Genomic DNA, 23445 nt, shown 5'->3' with positions numbered 1-23445 from the left:
TAGGGCTTGTCCATAGAGAGAATTAGCACATGGGAAGCTGGGGTGTAAATCTACAGTCGCTAGCCTGCTGTGTACTAAGTTGTCATGTGGACCCTGTTACTGTGCACTTAAAGTTCTTTAGTGTGTTTTGACCTTTTGATTTTTGAAACAGCAGTAGGCCAAAGCCCACTATAGAATTTGTAGAGCTCAGTAACAGAGTCCACAGCTAGTGTGTGGCGAACTCGAGCACTGTAGACTTACACTTCAGCTTGCCATGCACTAAATTGTTGTGTGGACCTGTGCTTAGTGTCCAGCTGTACTATGTGCATTTTGTTACAATGATGGATGGTTAGGTAGGACTACTATATAGTAAAGGTTGTGTTGGTACTCTCATTATAACTCAACTTTCACATGCTCAGAACTTTCTGAAAAATTTTCTTTTGGGGCCAAAAGATTCCCAGCTTGGTCTTAGACCAGAGATTTTTTTTTTTTTTTAAGTTTGAGACAAATCCTATTCTTCTGTTCAGAAAAGGTGTCAATTTATATATATAAAAATATAGTCAAATTAAACATCAGGCATCTCAAAGGGCAAATAACTCACCATTGAGTCTAGTTTTTATAACAATTATTAATGGAAAAACCTTCTTGGTGGCTATAAGTCCCTTAGTATTGGGGAGGACATTATATTGTTATTCTTAAAAGCATTTATTTTATTATCCAAATAAGAAATATGCCTGAATCAGTGACAATGCAACAATTTTTTTGTTGTTGTTGATCCTATACACCTCTACCATAATGCTAATTTCTATAAGGCTCTGGTTGGAAAAAGGAGGCATGAGGTCTCTTTAGTCTGGCAGAACCTGGAAACTTGAGATAAATCATCAGTGAACAAACATGTCAGTAAGTTAACTACGTGCTTGCCAGACAGATGAGTCATTGAGAGTCACTAAAGCGGATGATACTTTACATCCTGCTTCTTCCTCCATCTCACATAGATAGTTAATTGAGTACGGGAAGGAGGAGAAGAAGGAGTTCAAATCTTATTTTGGTTTCTGGATATATTAAAAATAACTTTAAATTATGGGTTCCTAGCAATGTCTCATTAACAAAAATCCCTATTCCTGCATTATGCAATTACCTCTATTTGCTAGACATGAGCTTGATTGTTATGAACTCTTCAGAACTTTCCCAAGCAATGTGTAATAGGTGTTGGGAGTCTGCTCATTACATAACTACTCCTAAGAGCTGCAGCTAAAAGGAGTCATGGCACTATCCTTCAGAAATACAGCTTGTGTGCAGGATGGGGTGGGAAGAAATCAGTTGATACTAGATAACCTAGGGGTGGGGATGGAATATGTGGGAAGAGGCACTGGGGGAAGGGACTTATATAATGGATTCACACATTCCAAGGCCAGAAGGGACCATCATGATAATTTAATCTGACCTCCTGTATTACATAGCCCATAAACATATCTAACATAATTCCCAGAGCATCTTTTTAGAATAACACCCAGTATTGACCTATACATTGTCAGTAATGCAGACTCCACCATGCCCCTTGGTAAATTGCTCCAGGGGTTGATTCCTCTCACCATTTAAAAATTTACATCTTAGTTCCAGTCTGAATTTGTCTAGCTTCAACTTTCAGCCATTGGATCATGTTAGGCTTTTCTCTGTTAGACTGAAGAACCCATTATTACATATATGTTCCCATATAGATACTGGCAGACTGTAATCAAATCACCCCTTAACTTTCACTTTAAGCTAAATATCAGCTAGTGCAATGGTTCTCAACCTTTCCAGACTACTGTACCCCTTTCAGGATTCTGATTTGTCTTGCATACCCCAAGTTTCACCTCACTTAAAAACTACTTGCTTACAAAATCAGACATAAAAATACAAGTGTGATAGCATGCTATTACTGAAAAAGTGCTTACTTTCTCATTTGTACCAAATAATTATAAAACAATGTTATTAGAATATAAATATTGTACTTGCATTTCAGTGTGATACTTGAGCTTGTTTTTCACTTGTGAGCCTTGTCTGAAGCCAGAATCCTCACCCCCTGGAGCTGAAGCATGTAACTTAGCTGCACGAGGCCCTGGGCAATTGCACTGCTTGCTACCCCTAATGCTGGCCCTGCACTTGTGACCCCCCCAAACCTGTCCCATGACCCCCCTGGGGGTTGCAACCTCCAGGTTGAGTAACACTGCTCTAGATGAGTTGAGTACCCCTGTAAGACCTCTGTGTACCCCCAGGGGTACATGCACCCCAGGTTGAGAACTACTGAGCTAATGTATGTGTGTGAGGGGGAGAAAGCGATAGAATTGAGGAAGAGGCTGATACTAGATGTTGTGATGGGGGTATAAAAGGAATAATATTAGGGGAGGGACATGTGATCATGTAATATAGTGTGGTTTCCCAAACAGTGGGTCATGACTGTCATGATAGAGGGGTGACTGTGCTAAACCTGAGTGGCAGTGTGACCACTTGTGCCAGGTCGCAATTCCCAGAATGGGGAGCCGGGCCCAGCCCTGCAGGACAGGAGCTGCCACTGTGGGGTGAATGTGGAGCAGGTTCACATGCCAACCACAACTCTGCCCCACTGGGCTTCCCCTCTGGACCAGGCTAGGATTAGAGTTATGGCTGGGATGAAGGGTGCTGCTGTGAGTGGTCTGTGCCCTCTCAATGGTGAAGGAGAAGAACCCTGGCTTATTGGCCCTCACCCACAAATTTGAACCCTGGTTAGGTCACAAAAAAAGACAACATGCAGTTGGTGCATTGCCTTAAACCAGTGATAGAGTGAAGGGGCTGATACCTGCCAAGAGGGAGGGAGAATTTGTGGAAAATGTAGGTAAAGGGGATAATACTGCATAATCGGGGAGGAGCTAAAAGAACAGGGCTGACACCTGTTTGTTGGGGAAGACGGGAAGGGGTGTGATGGTGATGTTTAGTACTTCCTAATGTTAAGGAAAATTTGCTTATGTAATTCCATTTTGGTTTGGGCCCGCCCTTAGCTAGAAGCAAGCACATCGCGTACCAGGAGACAAGGGGGGAGGAAGGGGGACATCTGGACACAAAGAGATAAGGGCAACAGGGAAAAAAGCTAACCGCATGCCTAAGTAGTTGCAACCCTAGGCAGCATGGGCAAGGGCCTAGCGGGGATAGGTGGTAGATAAGAAAAAGGCTTGTTTATTGGCTAAGGCTTACGATGCACGAGGGCAGCATGCCTTGCTTAAAGGTATATAATCTTTGTGTAACCTCCATTTTGGGTCCCTCCCTGATTAGCAGGGGGGCACCGCACTCGGGCATAATAAACCTGTTATCTTTGGATACTCTGCAGTTGTGGATTTGTTTATGTGCCTCAGCCTAGACTCGAACTGCGCGTGACCTATAGGTATAATTCGCAACACTAATGAAGGTAGAGTTAGAGGCAATTTTGGGGAAAGGGACTGATACTAGCTAATTGTGTGTGGAGAGAGAGCTGGTAGGAGGTAAAGGGCTTAAATTGGATAATAATGGGCGGGACAGCCAGGACTAGCGAATGGGAGGTATGATGACCACATGATTGAAGAAAATGAAGGAAATTGTATGAATCTCCTATGGCAGAGCATGTTCATGGGGGCTTAGATGATGTAGGTGAATAAGGGACAGATCAATGGGACATTGGGAAAGGACTGATAGATTCTGGGGGTTGATGAGGGATATGAGTGGATAGGGCCTTGGTGGGGAATTTTTGGGAGCACAGGTTGGTGGGGGGAATGGGTAGCTAGGGGGTTGGTGAGGTTGATGGGGGATTTGAGGACTTGATTAGAGAATGGGTTGATGGTGAATGTGAGATGATGGGTGTTAATGGGGGGATATAGATGGATGAGTCGTCAGTGGGGACATTGGTGGAGAATACACTGGTGAGAGGTTGATAGGTGAATGGGGCATTGGTGAGGGTTGTTTGATAGAAGTATTGGAATGGGCTGAGCGTGACCGGATGTGGGTTGATGGGGTGAGGGTGGATAGGGATTTGGTGGAGGGGTTTATGGGGTAGAGGGTTGAATAGGGTGGATGGTACATTGGTGGGGTGGTAAAAAGAACAGGAGTACTTGTGGCACCTTAGAGACTAACACACACACACACATCTATATACAGAGAGAGAGAGAACATGAAACAGTGGGTGGGGTAGTGATAGAGTGCAGCTCCCTCAATGGGGACAGCTCAGGTAAATGGAGACATGTGATAATGGGGAGGAGTTGGCTTATGCTTTAGTGGGAGCTTTGGTTGATGATAGTTACTGAAAGTGGGTAGGAGAGTAAGGCTGCAGAGGCATATGGGGTATGTGGACTGGGGGGGTGGATAGTACAGTGGTGCGGTTCCTGCCATTGTTTACATCACAGCAGCTGGCACAACACCCAAGGCGCGTCTCAAGACATTGGCATGATGCCAGACCCGGTCAGAGGCCAAGGGGGGGCCTCCATGAGGGCGCGAGGGAAGGGGTTTGAAGCGGACCCCACGGGCGGTCCCGATGGGGTTGGGGCCCACGTTCCCTGGGGAGGCGTGTTCTTGGAACACCAGCAGCAGCTACGGTTCCCATGGAGACGGGGCCTGCTCAGCAGAGACCCGCCGCCGCTTAGAGAGCAACTCGTGAGTTCCCTCCCCTCGCCCCCATCGAGCCCGGGCGCCCAGTCACCCGCGCGTCCCCTCCAGCGAGTCGGGGCGCCCAGTCACCCGCGCCTCGTCGGCCCCCCCCCCCCCCCCACCCCCCCGGGGCGCCCCGCCCCCCCCCCCCCCCTTCCCCCCCCCCCCCCCCCGAACCGGGGCACTCGGTCACCCACGCGTCCCCCATCTGCCGCTCCCTGTCATACCACCAGGGTGCCCTGTCATTGGTGTGCATCCTGCTGTCCCATTAAGATACCCTGTGAGGATTGTAATAATTTAGTTTGATTTCCTCTGTAGTATAGCACAGCCCATAGAACTTACCCAAAATAATTTCTAAAGCATGCATTTTAGGGGGGAAAAAATCCAATTTTGATTAAACGTTGTCAGTTATGGAGAGTCCGCCTTGTACCTACTAGCATTAATTTTTAGTTGTGTGATCAGTTTCTCTTTCTCTGTTAGGACAAGGTGGAACAGAGAATACAACCATGTTATCTGCACTAGTTTTTGAGTTAGGAAATGGTCATCTATACTATTTAGAAATTCCAAGGATGTTTTAGTACTGGCAGCATGAAACCTGCATCATATGTCACTCGAATTGAAGACCTCCATGAACATATTTTTTTCTACGTTACAGATAGGTACATAAAGAGGATGGTCACTGTGTTCCCTAGTATGGTTTGGTAGTCTGTAGCAGAACAGTTAGTACTCCAGCTTGTGCTTTATCTCTTAGGACATTGATCCATAAGGATTTAAGATAATTTTCTTCTGTGCCATTTTTGATGTAGAGTGCCATTCTCCCTCTCCTTATGTCCACTCAATCCTTCCTAAATATCTTATAACCACTGATTTTAACATTCCAATTGTGTGAATCATCCCATCAGGTTTCAGTAATATCAACTAGATTGAATTTATGCTCACAGATCAGCAATTCCAATTCCTAACATTAGTATATAAATTATTAAAGAATGTATTCTTTTAATGTTCTTTGGTTTCTTGATAATTTTGTTCTCAACATCTCAATTTAGTGTTAAGTGCTTATTTCTTCCCTCCATAGAAGTTGGATCAGTGTTCCACAAAACCTTTACCTTAGTACTTACCTAGCTTGCCATTCCGTTCCAGAATCTTCTGCCTTCTGTCTTCCTTTACTTGTGGGACAGGAAGAATCTCAGAGAAGATTGCTTGGATAGTCTTCTTCAGCTGAGTTCCCTGAAGTAATCTACTAGTTTTTGTAGTATTTCATAAAAAGGATCAGATTTTGGATTAAAGCTATCTCTTCCGGTGTTCCATAGCTGAATCTTTTGAACTGAGAATACTTCATCCTTGGCTCTCATGTGCTTTGTTTTGGGCTTTGTGGTATATGGTGACCCAAAGAAAGACATTTGTTTTAGCAGTTCATAGATTGAAATGCATTCTTTAAATGCATGTAGCTGTGATTTAACTCACTGTTTTGAGATTGGGACAAAGCCCTTAAACTGGTAGTGGAAATGAATGGGGAGGACTGAAGTACAGTCTTGATGTGCTCTTGTGTGTACTGTGAAGTACAGTAATCTTGTCTGGGAGGTGACAAATGCATTGATCACTGGGGCCAGCTTCTCATCCCGGAGGTAGGGGTAAAGTTTCCTAGTGCATTGGAGATTGGAAAAAAGATGTTTTTAGCCACAAGTGCTACCTAGTGAGCTAAGCTTTACTGATGATTCAAACAGACCCCAAGACTTTGAACCATTCTGACAAAAGGAGGCTGTATGTCTTTGACAGAAAGGTAGAGGTGTGCAGAGTTCTAGCTAGTTCTTCAAAGTGCTTCCCCCCCTTTCAGCCAGTATCACTTGGTCTTGTCTGGGTTGGTCTGAGCCAGCTGCCATCTGATCTTTTATAGGCATTGTAATATTTTTAGTAATGGGAGTCATTGGATCAGTGACAAATGAGATAGACATTTGAATGTCATCAGCATATTGTTGGCAGCTGAGCCCAGAGCATCTCACAATGTAAGTGGTCTCATGTAGATATTCAGTATGGATCCTAGTGAGATTCTTCATGATTACTCCTCTTCCCCAAAGGCCCTCTTACCAATCATCATTCTTTGGGTTCAACTGGAGAGAAGTCATTGGATTCATTGTAATGTTATGATTTACCCCAGCTGTGTTACGCAGACAGTTTAGCAGTACTTCATTGTTTCTTGTATCAAAAGTTGCAGATACATCCTGCAATATGAACATGAAAATCTTGCCTGTATCCATGACCATTAGGAAGTAATTTTTGGTGCCACTTGGGCTGTGTCTTTACTGTACTCTGACTGAAGCTTGATTGTGAGACATCCAGGATTTTGTTCCAGCTGCTGTATAAAATAATGCAGTAGTTTTCACAATACTGTATACATACCTGTCATAGTTTTAGTAATTCCCTATTGTGAATACTGCTGCTCTCAGAAGCAAATGCTTTCTTCCCATTATTAAGTTCTGTATTTTTAAAGCTTTCCTCACCCCCGTCTAAACCAAGGAAATACTGAGGGACTAGAACAAACCCAAAAAGAAATGACAATTTTTTCTCTGTTAATTACTATTTTCAGTTAAATCACATGCACACAAAACATTAACACTTTTTCTAAATGTAAAATGGAAGATCCTGTAAAAGTAAAGATTGATTTACTCTAAGTTTCATGTTGTTTAACCTCCTTTTGAAAAAATGTGACTTCAGTTTGATAGATACTTAAGGGGAGGTGACAGAGTGGCAGTAAGATGGAAGATCTAAATTTTGCTCCCTTCTGACTGTTACAAAGGTCTTGTCTAAAGATTGTATGGCCAAGTTTAGCCAATGAAGTATGTGTCAGGTTTTATTTTAAAAGCACTTATGAAACTGTTTTGATACCACTCTGTTTATGGGCTGGCACAAAAGCCTCTTTTGTTTAACAGAGCAGATAACTGTTCAGTGCAGTTTGAAATATTTTGAGATGATTCAGCCCACTAATGGATTTTGAACTAATGATAATATTGTTACATTCTGTGTATAAACTTGGCATTTGTTCCTTTGCATTAGAAATATTTTACTTAACATTTGTGGCTGTGTTAACAGCCAAATGCATTTGGAGCAGCAGCAGCTAAAAGGAGTAAGAGGGAGATATAAAAAGAACAGACCTTTCTTTAATGTTGTCTGATAAGTACAAGAAGCACAAAAGAAACATTGCTCATAAATGCCCAGTAATATTGCTTTTGGTAGGAAATATCCATCTCTGCTTACTAAATTAAAAAGAGAGATTGGATTATAATATTATGAACACCTTCTCCATAAATACACAACTATCAAATTTAAGTTGAAGAGAGTATTCCATTTAATTTTTCTTCCATTAATGGAAACAGTAATGACAATGGCAAAACTGAGCCACAGCAAATTTTAAAATCCATCCAGACCACTGATTCCTCTAACAATGGTTACTATGTGATTTGTCAGAGAAAAACAAAGCTTCCTCAGAATACTATGCTGCTTATCATTTTCCATCCTGACCCTCACAGACTAAATTTTAAACCCTGAAGAATGAGATTTGTTAGGTCTATGGGGAAAGAAATCATGTTTAAAATGTGGCATCCTTTTGGAGCAGGGATATTGTATCAGGTTTGCTGATCTGAAAATCTATTTTGCATTTTAAGAGATTAAAGAGCCACCATTGGAAAGACCTGCCAGTCTGATTTATTGTTCTCTGTATCCCCATGCTTATACAGGCAGGATTATCTGTAATAACTGATACAGAATAATACTGTGCTGTGAGAGCATCTGTACTGACTCCAGAGATTTAGGAAAAGGGGCTGAGCAGAGACTATCATATATTATTTTTACAGCACCCAGAAGTGTGAATGGCACTGTACAGAATAAATGGAAAGTCATGGTCCCTGTCCTGAAGAATTTATAATATACTAGATATGATGTAAATGATTGAGGATAACAAACAGTAGGAAGAGGGTGAGAATGGACAAGGATTACAGCAATAAGATTACAAGATTACTCAATTTAGGCTTGTGCACATCTTGAGAGGTAGATTTAAAGATAATTTTAAAATATTGTAATTATTTGACTCATCTTCTTAGTATTGAGAATGGAATTTCAAGGGAAGAGAGGATAATGGCTTGGCAGAGCAGAATTGGAAGGGAATGATGTGGAAAAAGGTACCCAGATGATTGGGGGGGGGAAGTGGACAAATAGGGCATAGAGACTAGCACCATCAGCAGAATGGAGAGGTCAGGGAGGCAATGAAATAAGAGACCATTTTGGAGTGTGGTGAGTAAAGTTATTTTCTTTAAGAGGAGCAAAATACATGGGTGAGTCACAACTGTTCAGGCCTGGAGTGGATTTTATAGCCCTAAAAATTGGAGTCTCTAATGGAAAATGTATCATTTCCTTTCTGGTGGTAGTGGTGAGAGCAAAAGTAAAGGATTTTATGTTACTTTTATTATTTGTATTACCATAGTGTATAGCGGCCCTGGTTATAAACCAGGATCCCTTTGTGCTTGGTGCTGTACAAAAACAGAAACAAAAATGGTCCCTGCCCAAGAGTCTTATGGTCAGAAGTGCTTTCATAGAATATCAGGGTTGAAAGGGACCTCAGGAGGTCATCTAGTCCAATCCTCTGCTCAAAGCAGGACCAACACCAACTCTTTTTTTTCCCCCCAGATCCCTAAATGGTCCCCTCAAGGATTGAACTCACAACCCTGGGTTTAGCAGGCCAATACTCAAACCACTGAGCTATCCATCCCTCCCTCCTCATGGCTGTAGTGTAGATGCTTCCTACATCAACAGAAGGCATTCTAGCTAGTTAATCCACCTTGAGGGTGGTATCTAGGTTGATGGAAGATTTTTTTGTTGACCTAGCTGCCTCTACACTAGTTGTTAGGTCAACCTAACTGTAGTGCTAAGGGTGTGAAAATTCCCACAGCCCTGAGTTACTTAGCTAACACAGGAGACAAAAGATGGATGTAGACAGATGTGGAAATACAAGTAAACAAAGAGACATTATTGGTCGGCATATAGGCAGTGATCTCTGCCCGCTAGCAGCCTGTTATCAAGTACTCTGTAGGCATCATGGCAAAGGAGAATTTTGAGGAGTGATTTGAAGGTGGATAATGAAGTAGTTATGCAGATGTTTATGAGGATTGACAATAAAGGGTCTCGAAAATGAATGCAAGCAGTTTGTTCGATGTAAAAATAAGAGAAGGGGGAGCCACTGGAGGGATTCAATGAGAGGGGTGACATGGTCAAAGTGACAGGGTAGGAAAATAACCTTTGCAGCAGCATTCTGAATGGATCTGAATGCAGCAAGACTGTATTTGTCAAGGACAGAGAGAACGATGTTGTAGTAATCAAGATATGAGATGGATGAGAGCTTAGATAAGAGTTTTAGCTATGTGACGGATAGAAAAGAATGCATTTTAGAGATGTTATCCAGAAAGATCAGCAAGATTGAGATATAGTCTGGATTTGATTACATAGAGTGAAGTCTGAGCAAAGGTGATTCTCAGGTTATGGGCCTTCATGACAGGCATGTATGGTTGTGTTGTCTACAGGGATTGGGAAAAGAGGAAGCAGAGATGATTTGTGGGGGAGATTAGAAGCTCTGTTTTAACCATGTTCAGCTTCAGCTGGTGGCTAGACCTCCACAAGGAGCTTTCAGAGAGACAGGCTGTGATTTTAGTTTGGACCAAAGGAGACTGGTCTGGGTTAGAGAGGTATATCTGTGAGTTGTCAGCATAGAAATGGTAGTTGAATTTGTGTTTGCAGATTAGATTTCCCAGAGATAATGTGTAATGAGAGAACAGAAAACATTAAAGAGTTTTGTTCAGCCTTCTACATAAACAGCTAGCATCTTCCTGAAAATTGTCATTACTGAGCAGGTGCTGATGAGTCCCTAGGTCAGACAGTGAAAGCTGCCACAGAGACCAAAAGTATTAGGAATATAAACTATAATTGAAGTTTTATGGGGGATGGATAAGGAAGAACAGTCCAATGAAGAAGAAGAAGAGCTCTGTGTTACTCAAAAGCTTGTCTCTGTGTCTTCCACCAACAGAAGTTGGTCCAATAAAATAAATTATTTCACCCACCTTGTCTCAGTCCCATTAAGTAACAGGTTAATTAAAAAAAAGATCTTAAAATGGACACCGTTACATATAGAAAACACTGTTGCCTCTATACATCAATGCAAGGGCCTTATCTTCACTAGAAAAAAAGGTATATTTTTAACATATGTTTCAGTTCTAATGTGGACATAAATTATAGTTCTAACATGTGTTAGGTGGTCAACTACAACTGCCTTGTCTTTTTCCACTGTACTTTTTACTCTCCCCCCAAGTTAATAAATTGCCAATTAAATCAAGGTACGTTACATGTTTGCAAAGGCTAATGTGAACATTCCCTATGCATTTGATAAGGAAATAATTATTTATTTTTTACCTTAAAGATCATCCTAGGGCAGTGGTTTTCAAACTTTTTAGGCTGCGTACCCCTTTCCAAATAATGTAGTGTACCCTATACTCCCATCTGAAATAGGCAGAGGCAATGCGTGGGGAGGCACATGGGGTCATGTGCCCCCCAAGTTTTCTGCCTTCTATTTAGCAGCAGCTTGTAGAAGTTTTCAAACTATGGGGTGCACCCCCCCTCTAGGGGGGCACAGAGGAATGTACAGGGGGGGCGAGCAGCAATGCCAGGTGGCTCAGGGAGGGAACGCCACCTCCATCACCTGACTCAACTCAGTGGGCCACCCAGCCTGTCTGTATTTGGGGGAGCACAACTAAAAATGTAACTCCAAGGGGGGGGGCTTAGCTCATTGTGCCCCCCCCCCAACCCAGACAGCGTGGGTGGCCCGCTGAGGTGAGTCGGGGGTGGAGTGGTGCTCCCTTCCTAAGCCCCGCTGTGTGGGGCTGGCCTAGCTGCCTCTCTTCCCCCCCCTACCCCGCAAACAGTCCTCTGCGCCCCCATTAGGGGTACGTGCTCCACAGTTTGAAAAGTTCTGTATTAAATAAAATGTGTGGTCCGCCAGTACAGGATTTTTCTCACATGCCCCCTGACAAGAGTTTGTGTACCCTAGTTTGAAAACCACTGTCCTAGGATAAAGAACAAATGTTTGTACCCTGGAACAAAGTATAGCGAGTGCCCATACTAGCCTTTACACGTTTAGATGGCAATCAGTTAGCTTGAAGGGAAAAAAGGATAGTGCAAAGACTGTAATAGTGTATGTCTATCAAATTATGAACTTAATTTTGTTCTGTGACCTCCATTGTGCATCCTGTCTTTATGTGCTAACTGCCATTTTGTATTCTGTGTCAAAAAAACAGCCTGATCTTGACAAAGTCAGTCTATTATGCTGCATAATTATGACTATTATGACTTTTTTTGGTGAAAGCTGAAACAAAAAGGTTAGTAGTGATTGGATGTCTAACATAGTGAATGCCAGTGAAAATGAGGCTAAAATAGGGAAAGAACAAGTTAAAAATTGCTTAGACAAGTTAGATGTCTTCAAGTCACCAGGGCCTGATGAAATACATCCTAGAATACTCAAGGAGCTGACTGAGGAAGTATCTGAGCCATTAGTGCAGGGGTGGGCAAACTTTTTGGGCCGAGGGCCACAACTGGATGGGGAAATAGTATGCAGGGGGTTGCAGTGCAGGAGGGGTGCAGGGTGCAGCAGGGAGCTCAGGGCAGGGGGTTGTGGAGCGGGGTACAGGAGGGGTTCGGGCTCCAGCCCTGCTTACCTCAAGCGGCTCCGGGATGGCAACAGCGCGCACTGGGACCAGCAGGCTCCCTCCCTGCCTGCCCTGGCCCTGGCCCTGGCCCCGGCCCCGTGCCGCTCAAGGAAGCGCTGCGGCCCCTGGGGGAGGAGGGGCGGAGGGCTCTGCGTGCACTGCCCTTGCCATGCCTCCAGGTACCTCCCCCGAAGCTCCCATTGGCCGCGGTTCCCCGTTCCCGGCCAATGGGAGCTGTGGGGGGCGGTGCTTGGAGGCAAGGGCAACGCATGGAGCCCTCTGCCCCCCCGCCCGGGGGCTGCAGGGATGTGGTGCCAGTGGCGCCGCAGGCTGGAATCCAAAGCCCTGAGGGGCCGGATCCGGCCCGCGGGCCGTAGTTTGCCCACCCCTGCATTAGTGATTAGATTGAAAAGTCATGGCAGACGGGAGAGATTCCAGAGGACTGAAAAATGGCATTATATTTGGCCATCTATAAAAAGGGAAGTAAGGACAACCTGGGGAATTACAGACCAGTCATTTTAACTTCAGTACCTGGAAAGATAATGAAGCAAATAATTAAGCAATCAGTTTGCAAACACCTAGAACAGGGGTGGGCAAACTATGGCCCGTGGGCCAGGTCCGGCTTACAAGCTGTTTTAAGGTGGCCCATGAGCTCCTGCTGGGGAGTGGGGTCTGGAGCTTGCTCTGCTCCGGAGCTCCAGTCGGGGCGCAGGGTTGGAGGCCACACCACACAGCTCCCGGAAGCTGCGGCATGGCCCCGCTCCGGCGCTCCAGCCGGGGTGCGGGGTTGGGGGGCGCACCACGTGGCTCCCAGAAGCTGCGGCATGGCCCCCTCCGGTGCTCCAATGGGAGCTGCAGGGGTGCTGTCTATAATTTAGGATCCATCATAGAACAATCTAGGTCCATCAACTTGGATTGTCTCTCAACTGCTGGCTCTGCCTAACCCAATGGCACAGTGAACTGTCTATACAAAAGCCTGCATGGGGGAAAGGGGCTAGAGTTTCTCAAGCTGTGTCTACACAACAAGCACCACATGGCAGTGCTGAAGCCAGGCTGCTGTAACACTGTAGTGTGGATGCTTTCTACAGTGTTGGAAAGGGTTTTTCCATTGCTGTGGAAAATCTACCCCCTCTAGAGATGGTAGCTAAGTTGATGGAAGAATTCTTTCATCAACCTAATGGTGTCTATACTGTGGCATAGGTTGGGTTAACTATGTCGCTTGCATCTGAATTTTTGACACCACTGAGCCACATAGCTAGATTGACCTAAGTTTTAGGTGTAGACCAAGCCTCAGTCTGGTCACATGGCTAGAATGAGTGAGATTGTATATAAGAGGGGGTACTCTTAGAGAAGTGGAGATTATTCACTAACACATGACAGAAGACCAGGCTGGAGAGAGAAAAGGAAGGCAGAAGAGAGGGACTCTGCATAGACTGAAATACTGACTAGATCTCAGATTTGCAGGAGGAGAGAAATCAAACTAGAGAGTCACTGTAACTCTCTAGTGCTTTTTAAGAGTAGAGTGACTGGATAAGAAATTCCTTTGCTAAGTTTGTGTTCTTTGCCTTCATACCACGTTGGGCCTGAAGCAGTTAAACTAGAAGCCTAAAGTGTTCAGAACCACCATGGAACTCTGAGGTATCATGTGGGGGGCTTAGGAGGGCAGAGGCACTGGTTCCGGAGCCTGGAGGCCACCAAACAGTGGAGTCCCATATCCCAAAGAAGGGGTCAGACAATGGGTCTGGGCCTGGAAGTATGCCTTACAGACCCAGAGCTAGGAATTGTGAGTAGGTTCTGTCTAGACCCGGTGGTTTAGGAGAACGTGGGATTGAGCAGTTGGGTCTACTCAAAACAGATATGTGTTAATTCAGAAGGAGACTGGGCCAGGTTGTTACAGACACACCGTAGGAATTTAACACGTTAGTTAACTCATGTTAAAAATACACCTTTTTTTCATATTGTAGACATGGCCAAGAAATTTAAAAGCAAAAATGGATAAGATCGGATGTGTGGCATTGCAAAAAGAACCTCTGAATAGGGGTATAACACCTGTGCGACATGGCCCTCACCTGCATAATTGTCCTTCACAGGAATTTTAACAGAATTTGTGGGAAAATGCTGGACACTCATAATCTGAGTTTAAATTTAAAACTAAAATTTAAATTTAAAACTTCCCCCTAAGTTTATAACCAGTGATTTTGGTATCTTGTGGACTATTCTCATCCCAATGGGCTTTTGAAATCCCAGTTACCATACAGAAAATGGAGGAAAAGAATAGATTGGTGAAGGGATGAAGTGGAACACAGACATGAAGAATGGTCCAGTGGTTTGAGTGCTATCCTGGGATTCAGCACTCCTCAGTTAAATTTCCTGCTTCATTACAGACTTCCTGTGTGCCATTGGGCAAGTCTCTGAGTCTCCTGTGCCTCAATTTTCCATCTGCTTAATTGGGGATAATCGTACTTACCTATCTCACTGAGGTGTTATGAGGATAAATACATTGAAAAGATTATGGGGGGGGGGGTGTCATGTAAGATAAATAGCTTCCAGCTCTTAGCCATGACCCATTTCAGAAAAAGTTAAAGTCCACTTTAAGTCCATAAAACATCTAACTAATTATGCAGTACAACAGATGGAGTGTGGAGAAGTGAATGGTTGGAGAGGAGACATTTTTCAGTCATCAGGCTCCAATCAGTAACTTTCTTCTATCTTAGGCTCAACAATGTTACAAATGGAGAAAGAACTAAATGAACTTCTTGTGAGGAAAGAACAAGAATGGAAAGAGCTACAAGCTCGCCATCTCTGTTTTCAGAAGACAACATTGCAGGATACCAGAAAGCAGCTCCAAGAAATGCATAAAAAATTCAATAGGTTAAAAGAAGATTTCACCTATAATCTGAAAATTCTGGAAGAGAGAGACAGAGAACTGGAGCGCTATGATGCCATGTTTACTCATTTGAAAATGGCTGAAAATGCTAAACAGGCAGAAGTTAGCGATCTTAGGATACAGCTGGATAAGCTGCAACAAACACTTCTGAAGGAAACCCAGAAACAAGAGGCTCTGCAGTACCAATATCAACAAAAACTTAAAGAACATCAGTTAGAGATGGAGCGGCTGCACAGGTAAGAGATATTTTTCTTTATAGTACAGTATTATCTTGGAAAAGTAGACATTGAGCCTCCCAAATGAGCATCTATGGATCTGATAAAGCAATAGTTTCTTTAACACATTAAAAAGGAAGGTACGTACAAATTTGACAAGCAGATTAAAAGCTCCATTCTGGCTGAGCTATGCTTAGCACAAGAACAGAGTTCGGGTCTGCAAAGATAGCTTTAAGTCACCTTTAAAGCATCTGTTTTCACTCTCTAGTGGAGAACTTCCAAACCTCTGGCATTGTTAGAGGAGCCCCAGGGTTGCTCTCAAATGGTGCACCATATCTCTAACACAAAAGCTGCCAGATGGGGGAGGGGGATTGGCATAGAGGTGGATTTCAGAGTTGATAGAGGGAAGGCTTTTCATAAAATCATAGAAGATTAGGATTGGAAGAGACCTCAGGAGGTCATCTAGTTTAACCCCCTGCTCAAAGCAGGACCAACCCCAATTAAATCATCCCAGCCAGGGCTTTGTCAAGCCGGGCCTTAAAAACCTCTAAGGATGGTGATTCCACCGCCTCCCTAGGTAACCCATTCCAGTGCTTCACCACCCTCCTAGTGAAATAGCTTTTCCTAATATCCAACCTAGACCTCCCCCACTGCAACTTGAGACCATTGCTCCTTGTTCTGACATCACTGAGAACAGCCTAGCTCCATCCTCTTTGGAACATACCTTCAGGTAGTTGAAGGCTGCTATCAAATCCCCCTTCACTCTTCTTTTCTGCAGACTAAATAAGCTCAGTTCCCTCAGCCTCTCCTCATAAATCATGTGTCCCAGACCCCTAATCATTTTTGTTGCCCTCCGCTGGACTCTCTCCAATGTGTCTACATCCTTTCTGTAGTGGGGGGCCCAAAACTGGACGCAGTATTCCAGATGTGGCCTCACCAGTGCCAAATAGAGGGGAATAATCACTTCCCTCGATCTGCTGGCAATGCTACTACTAATGCAGCCCAATATGCCGTTAGCCTTCTTGGCAACCAGAGCACACTGTTGACTCATATCCAACTTCTCATCCACTGTAATCCCCAGGTCCTTTTCTGCAGAACTGCCACGTAGCCAGTCGGTCCCCAGCCTGTAGCAGTGCATGGGATTCTTCCGTCCTAAGACTCTGCATTTGTCCTTTTTGAACCTCATCAGATTTCTTTTGGCCCAATCCTCCAATTTGTCTAGGTCACTCTGGACTCTATCACTACCCTGCATATCTACCTCTTCCCCCAGCTTAGTATCATCCACGAACTTGCTGATGGTCCAATACTGGCCACTGCTGGAAGACAGAATACTGGGCTAGATGGACCATTGCCTACCCCAGTAACTTATGGTCTTAACTTATCAAAATCTAAGAGGACAGAGAAAAGCCTCCAGTAATCAAAGTCCTTTAATTAGTCTAATTCGCTTGGAATGTTTCTCTAATATTGAGACAATTAGAGAGTAGTAAGAGACTCCAGACAAGAAAACTTCCCACAGCTTCTCTCAGTAAGTTTATTGACTGATGTTTATTTGTCTGCTGAAGATAGAAATAACTAAAATAGTTAAATGTTAAAATAGTTAAAAGTACTCTTTGATGCATGAAACATGTGAAACGAACACAATGATAAAATATGCTTTAAGAACCAAAATCTTTAACTAAATTTTACTTAAAACTAGATTTAAAAGAAAATTTTCATAAAAACCATCACTATTTTGAACAAACTCATGCAATCACTCCAACACTAGATCACCATAACTGACTTTTCTCAACAGTATCTAGGTGGATATTGAAGGTCTTTATTGTTTTTGTGAATCTGAATTTGTCTACCTTAGTGCGAGATTTGAATATGAGAAGTGCTTGTTGAAGTAATGGAACAAGTAGCCAGTTCAAATGGCAAGTTGCCATGTTTTTGACTTATAAATAGTAGTGTCTGACTGCACTTGGTTCTTGGTTTCCAGTGCAAAAGATCAAGGATCTTCCAAGGACTTGGCTCTGCTTAAAAATGGGCCTTTAGTAATAATAATGCTGACCAAACTTATTAACTTTAAAAATGTCACTTGAGTCTGTGATTTTCTTGCATTAAGAGAAAATTTTAATAAGTAATGATAGACAACTGTGCCTGTTCTGTGGCTTATAAACTTGGAGTAAGATTGTTTGTGACAGAGTGAGACCCTGCCCCTGTCTTCTGCTCTGTCTACACAGACTATTCGGACACCTTCCATTGTTAAATACTACCGGGTAGTTTATGTACATGGTTTTTCCAAAGACCTTGTTGGTCCATTCACCACCTCATTTACAGCATCAGGTTTCTCCTCAGCCCTCTGCCCAGGAGAGGGAAGAAAGCTGTTCACTGAGAGATCCTTCTTGGTTCTGGCTCAATTAGCTTGCCTCTCTCTTCAGCACTTCCTTCCTGTACCACCTTCTATCCTTTGTGGTAATGGGCTAATTAGCTCTTTAGTCCTCCTCAACCCATTCTAATCTGCTAATTGGGCACAGTCAGGTCCATCCTTGAGTTTGGAAGAATTAATTGGTGTTTAAGTGATCAGAGTGCTGGCTCAGCTTTTGGTTTCCAGCAGTCTATCATACAGTCCCACAATTGGTCTTGGATAGATGCCTATAACTGGATAGCTGATTTATAGTTTTGTATAGAATTGTTGCATTTTTAGATAATTTCTATAGGGATAAATTGTACCTATGATCTTGGACCAACAGCCCGCAGTTGGATATTGGCAAGTTAAATGAAATAAAAGACAGTAATGACTCGATATTGGAGTTTGATTTAACGGGTTAAAGAAGGGGGACCTATGCTCTTCATGTTGCTTAAGTAACGGGGAAGAAGGATGAGCCATTCAAAACTGTTTTTCAGTAGATCATATAAGGAACACTAGAGCAATTAACTTGGCTTTGCTATAACTAAGGCTATGATTTTTGTCATGGACATTTTTAGTAAAAGTCACGCACAGGTCACGGGCAAGTAACAAAAATTCACAGAAGCCGTGACCTGTCCCTGACTTTTACTAAAAATGTCCATGACACATAGGTGGAGGGAGGAGGGTTCAGCACCCTGTCCTGCTGTGACTGGGTGCTGCGGCCTGTGGCTGGGAGCTGTGGGGGTTGCCTCTGGGGGCTGGAGAGCTCTGGGGGATTCCCCCCACACCCGTGGTGGCTGGGGAGCTCCGGGGGTCCCCAGCACCCGTGGAGTCTGGGGAGCTGTGCCTCCCCCCGCCCTTGGTGGCTGGGGAGCTGCCGCCTCCCCCCCCCCCCCATGGCAGCTGGGGGTCTCCGGGGATTCACAGCACCCACGGTGTCTGGGGAGCTGCCATGGGATTCCCCCCACGGTGTCTGGGGAGCTGCCAGGGGATTCCCCCCACCGTCTGCGGGGATTAGGGAGCTATGGGTGTTCCCACCATCCATGGGGACTGGGGAGCTGTGGGGGATTTTGCCGCTGCCAGCTGAGGAACTGCCTGGGAGCTGTGGGGGACCCCCGTACCTGTGGTGGCTGGGGAACTGCCGGGGGATTCCCCCCACCGTCCATAGGGATTAGGGAGCTCCGGGGGTCCCCGGCACCCATGGGGACTGAGGAGCTGTGGGGGATTCCCCTGCCGCGGCCGGCTGAGGAGCTGCCTGGGAGCTGGGGAGCTGTAGGGCACCCCCGTACCTGTGGCGACTGGGGAGCTGTGGGGGACCCCGCCATTCCAGGCGGCAGGGGTATCCCAAAGCTCCCGGCCACCAGAGGAGGTGGGGGTTGCCAGCAGCTCCCAGCCGCTACGTGCTGAAGTCATGGAGGTCTGCCGAAGTCATGGATTCCATGACTTCCGCAACCTCCATGACCAAATCGTAGCCTTAGCTATAACAGAGTCATTTTCTGTAATGAAAAGAGAGAAAAATGCACACTGAGCTAGACCCTCACTTAACTAGCAACAGACTTGTTTGCTGGGTGGAGGAGATGGAGAAGGAGACACTATTACATGTCGGAATGTACTTATTTTTAAGACTTTGAGACAGTTTTAAGCTTTGTGATTTAAGTTTCTAACTAGTTTAGTGATATATTATAGATCCTGCTGCCCGAAGAGGTTGCGCCAGGACAAGTTTCCTTGAAGCCTGCTACTGCCAATCTTCTGTATTATCACCTTGACTCCTTTTTTTGGTGTGTGGGAGAGTACAAATAGTACCTCTGTTTTTTCATAGCTTAGTCTTCAGTCACCTGTGCATAAGGATGTCCCTACCAGCAGGTAACACTGCAGAAGAATGTTAGAGAAATGTTTGCTGTAGGGGGAACTCACAGCAAAAAAGGTTTGCTTTTCTGTAAAAGCCATTATAAAGATGATCTCCAGACATATATGCATAAATTTATACATGATTAAGTATAGTTAAAATTAGATTCGTGTATATTACTGACTTCTTATCAACATGATATCTTTTGGCAAAAAAGACAGAGCTAAGCTCCCTTCATAATTCAATTAATGATGCTCTGTATTTGTTGCTGCTAAATAATACAATCATAGAAATGTATGGCTGGTAGGGACCTTGAGAAGTCATCAAGTGCAGCCCACTGTGCTGAGGCAGGACCAAGTGCACCTACACTATCCCTGACAGGTGTTTGACCATCCTGTCCTTTAAAATCTCCAATGATGGGATTCCACAGTGTCCTGTGGAAACCCCTATTCCATAGCTTAACTGTCCTTATAGTTAGAAAGATTTTCTTAATATCTAACCTAAATATCCCTTGTTGCAGATTAAACCCATTAATTCTTGTCCTACCTTCAGTGGACATGAAGAATAATTGTGCACAGTCCTTCTTATAAAAGCCCTTAACATATTTGAAGACTGCTATCAGGTTCCCGCTCAGTCTTCTTTTCTCAAGACTAAACATGCCCAGTTTTTTTTAACCTTCCCTTATAGTTCAGATTTTCTAAACCTCTTATAATTTTTATTGCTCTCTTCTGGACTCTCTCCAACTTGTCCACATCTTTCTTAAACTTTGGTGTCCAGAACTGGGCACAGTTCTCCAGCTGAGGCTTCTCCAGTGCTGAGTAGAGCGGAACAGTTACCTTCTGTGTTGTACATATGGCTAGAATATTAGCCTTTGTCTCAGATGCATCACATGGTTGACTCATGTTCAAGTTGTGATCAATTATAACCTCCCAATTCTTTTCTGCAGTACTACCACCGAGCTCATTATTCTCCATTTTGTCATTGTGCATTTGATTTTTTCCTTCCTAAGTGAACTGCTTGGCACTTATCTTTATTAAATTTAATCTTGTTGAATTCAGACCAATTCTCCAATTTGTCAAGGTTGTTTTGAATTCTAATCCTGTCCTCCAAAGTCCCATGCTCCTCATCTCTGCACTAATGCCTTTTCCAGGCTCTGGTACTGACTCAGACTTCTGGATACCATAGCTCTCCAACACCCTCCAGATTTTTTCTCCAAGATGACCTCTTCATACCAGAAGAACTGCAGTCTCACCTGTTATGGACCTCTGACAACCCCTTCCCCAGTACCGCTCAGACACCTTCAACTGCAATCCTCCTGGATTGAACACCAGTAGGACCTTCTGTCTCTGGTACTGACACCTGTATTTGATGTTCCCCCTTTCAGCTGAGGGGAGGATATTTCTTCAGACTGATGTCTTGGCACAAGGCTCTTTTTCAGCACCATACCATCACACCCTTCTGAGCCACTATTCCTGATCTTCCAGACCCCACCAGATGCCCTAAATTCAGGGGTTATGAGTATCTGTGGGGACTGTTCCATTATCTGCTTATTCAGTAGGCTTACTAGAATCCCTGGGGGTAACTTTGGTGAACAATTTTGTAGGGTACCTGCCAGAAAAAGACCCATATACCTGCTGGTACTGCATCATGCTGAGTACTGACTGACCACATGATTGTCCTCTGGTACCCTATGGCCCTTTGGCACCAGGAGGCATGAAGAACAGCAGGAGTGACAAATGGAGGAAACTCAGTCTTGTCATCAAAGTCCTCACTATCCCCTGATGAGGCGATAGTGGCCCCTCCGCCCTCTTATGCTGATAACCTTCAGGCCTCCCAAGTCCTCATGAAATGTCTGTCAGAATCCCTCCACATCCCATTAGAAGAGAAACAGGAGTCTCAACACATTCTGAATATCACCTGTAAGAGGAAATTAGCCCTCCTAATCAATGAGGCTCTGTTACTGCCTATTCGCACCCTCTGGCCAACAATAACAATATTCTTAGACAGCAGAGGTCTGTTATGCCGAGTGTCCATGACCACACTGTATGGCTTTATTCCAGATGTCTAAATGCTCCTTGGGGTTAGTAGTGATCTCGTGCAGCCAGGTTAATCGTGGGGTGACTGTGTAACTTCTGCCAGCCTGTTCCCCTCCTGACCTGAAGTCCCATCTTCAGGGCTCTATGTGCACAGACTTTGTCTCTGAGGCAAGCAATGTGCCCAAAAAGGGCTAGCTAGTAGTGGCCAATGATGACTTAAATTCTTGAGGCCAATTCTCAAAGATACATCCCTATTACTGATAAAGTCAAACCATCTCTTACGCATATGAAATGCCTCCAGCTTCCTGGTGTCTTGTTTAAGCAGCGTCCATGTTTCCAATCCATATCAGAGGTACACAGGTTTGATAAAGTCTGGCAAATACCTAGCACTATCCAACCCACCTATAAATGGGTGGATAAAAAGTACTATATTCCTGGCAAGGGAATAGAGCATTTCTTTTTCCACCCCACTCCCAGTTCCCTGGTGGTGGATGTGGCTAATGAAGGAAATTGACAGACCTGCTCCAGACCCTTTCCCTATGTTATGGAGTCTATATGTTTAGCCCTCCTGGATACAAAAAAGCTACTCCTTGGCAGCTCTCCAGTTTCAGATGGCAACCTACCAACTCCTGTTGGCAAAATATTTAACATGTTTTCCAAGTTCACACATTTTATTGAACATCTGCCACAGGACCAGAAGAAATAATTTCAAGTCCTCATTTTGGAAGATAGTTGATAGTTAAAACCTGCCTCCAGGCTGCCTTACATGCACCAGACACAGCTCCTAGATTCTTAGCCACAACTGTGGTTATATGGAGAACATCCTGGTTCCAGTCTTATGGTCTCCTGAGAGAGGTGCAGAATATGATTGAACGGCCCAAGCCCTTCAGTGATGACAGACTCCTCCTTCCACAGCCTGTGGGACTTGAGGGCAACATTATGGCCTCTGAGAATTTACATTTGTGCAACAAAGATATGGTTTAGTAGGTCCCAGATGTCTCAGCACTCTAAATGGTTTCAATACCAAGGGTGTTATGAATCCATTGGGATGTGGCCTCGGTACAGGCTCGACTGTTGCCGCTCCCCCGTTGACCCTGCCTGCGCCTCTCACGGCGGTGGAGTAGAGGAGTTGACGGGAGAGTGCTCGGGAGTCGATTTATCGCATCTAAACTAGACGATAAATCGATCCCCGCTGGATCAATCGCTGCCTGCCAATCCGGCGGGTAGTGTAGACATACCCTAAGAGAATGAAAACAATTATTTTGTAATTGTATGTTGTGAATGGAAAGTTAAGATGCATTTTTGTTTAAGAAATTACATTTTTGCAAGTTATATTTCTGAGTGCATTGTTCCTGGAAGAACCTTTCAGAAGCACCTATTAATAGTTCATAATTGACCACATTTCATATAAATTTGTTTGGTGTTGTTACAGTTCTAAGGTTTCTGACATTGACCATCACTGTGAGGAGTATAAGAAGCTGAAACAGCAGTTGGAGAGAAAACTCCAAGAAGTGGAAGGAGAGCTTGCTTTGCAGAAACAGGTACAGGAGTCTATAGAAAACAACTTTGTGTTAAACAAGCCACAGTAGATGTAATTTCTACTTTACAGTCCATCCATTCTTATGGGAGAATTATGCATTATAGATCATAGAATCATAGGTTGGAAGGGACCTCAGGAGGTCATCTAGTCCAACCCCCTGCTCAAAGCAGGACCAATTCCCAACT

General features: G+C 44.1%; 2 protein-coding genes across 2 annotated transcripts in view; one reads left to right on the top strand and one right to left on the bottom strand.

The window, feature by feature from the left end:
- Positions 1-6192, bottom strand: part of SLC16A3 (solute carrier family 16 member 3) — a 47508-nt gene extending 41316 nt beyond the window's left edge. Inside the window, exon 1 of the mRNA XM_034790077.1 lies at positions 5727-6192. The gene's annotated coding sequence lies outside the window, so the exon portion shown is untranslated. The remainder of the gene's footprint in view (positions 1-5726) is intronic.
- Positions 4318-23445, top strand: part of CCDC57 (coiled-coil domain containing 57) — a 110775-nt gene continuing 91647 nt past the window's right edge. Inside the window, exons 1-3 of the mRNA XM_034789326.1 lie at positions 4318-4614; positions 15062-15470; positions 23153-23261. Coding sequence (XP_034645217.1) covers positions 15070-15470; positions 23153-23261 — 510 coding nt within the window. The 5' untranslated portion in view covers positions 4318-4614; positions 15062-15069. The remainder of the gene's footprint in view (positions 4615-15061; positions 15471-23152; positions 23262-23445) is intronic.

The sequence above is a fragment of the Trachemys scripta genome, chromosome 14, assembly GCF_013100865.1.
Source record: "Trachemys scripta elegans isolate TJP31775 chromosome 14, CAS_Tse_1.0, whole genome shotgun sequence".
In the NCBI taxonomy this organism is placed as follows: Eukaryota; Metazoa; Chordata; order Testudines; family Emydidae; genus Trachemys; species Trachemys scripta.
Note: the sequence above shows the minus strand (reverse complement) of the source record. Positions and strands in the feature narration are given on the sequence as shown.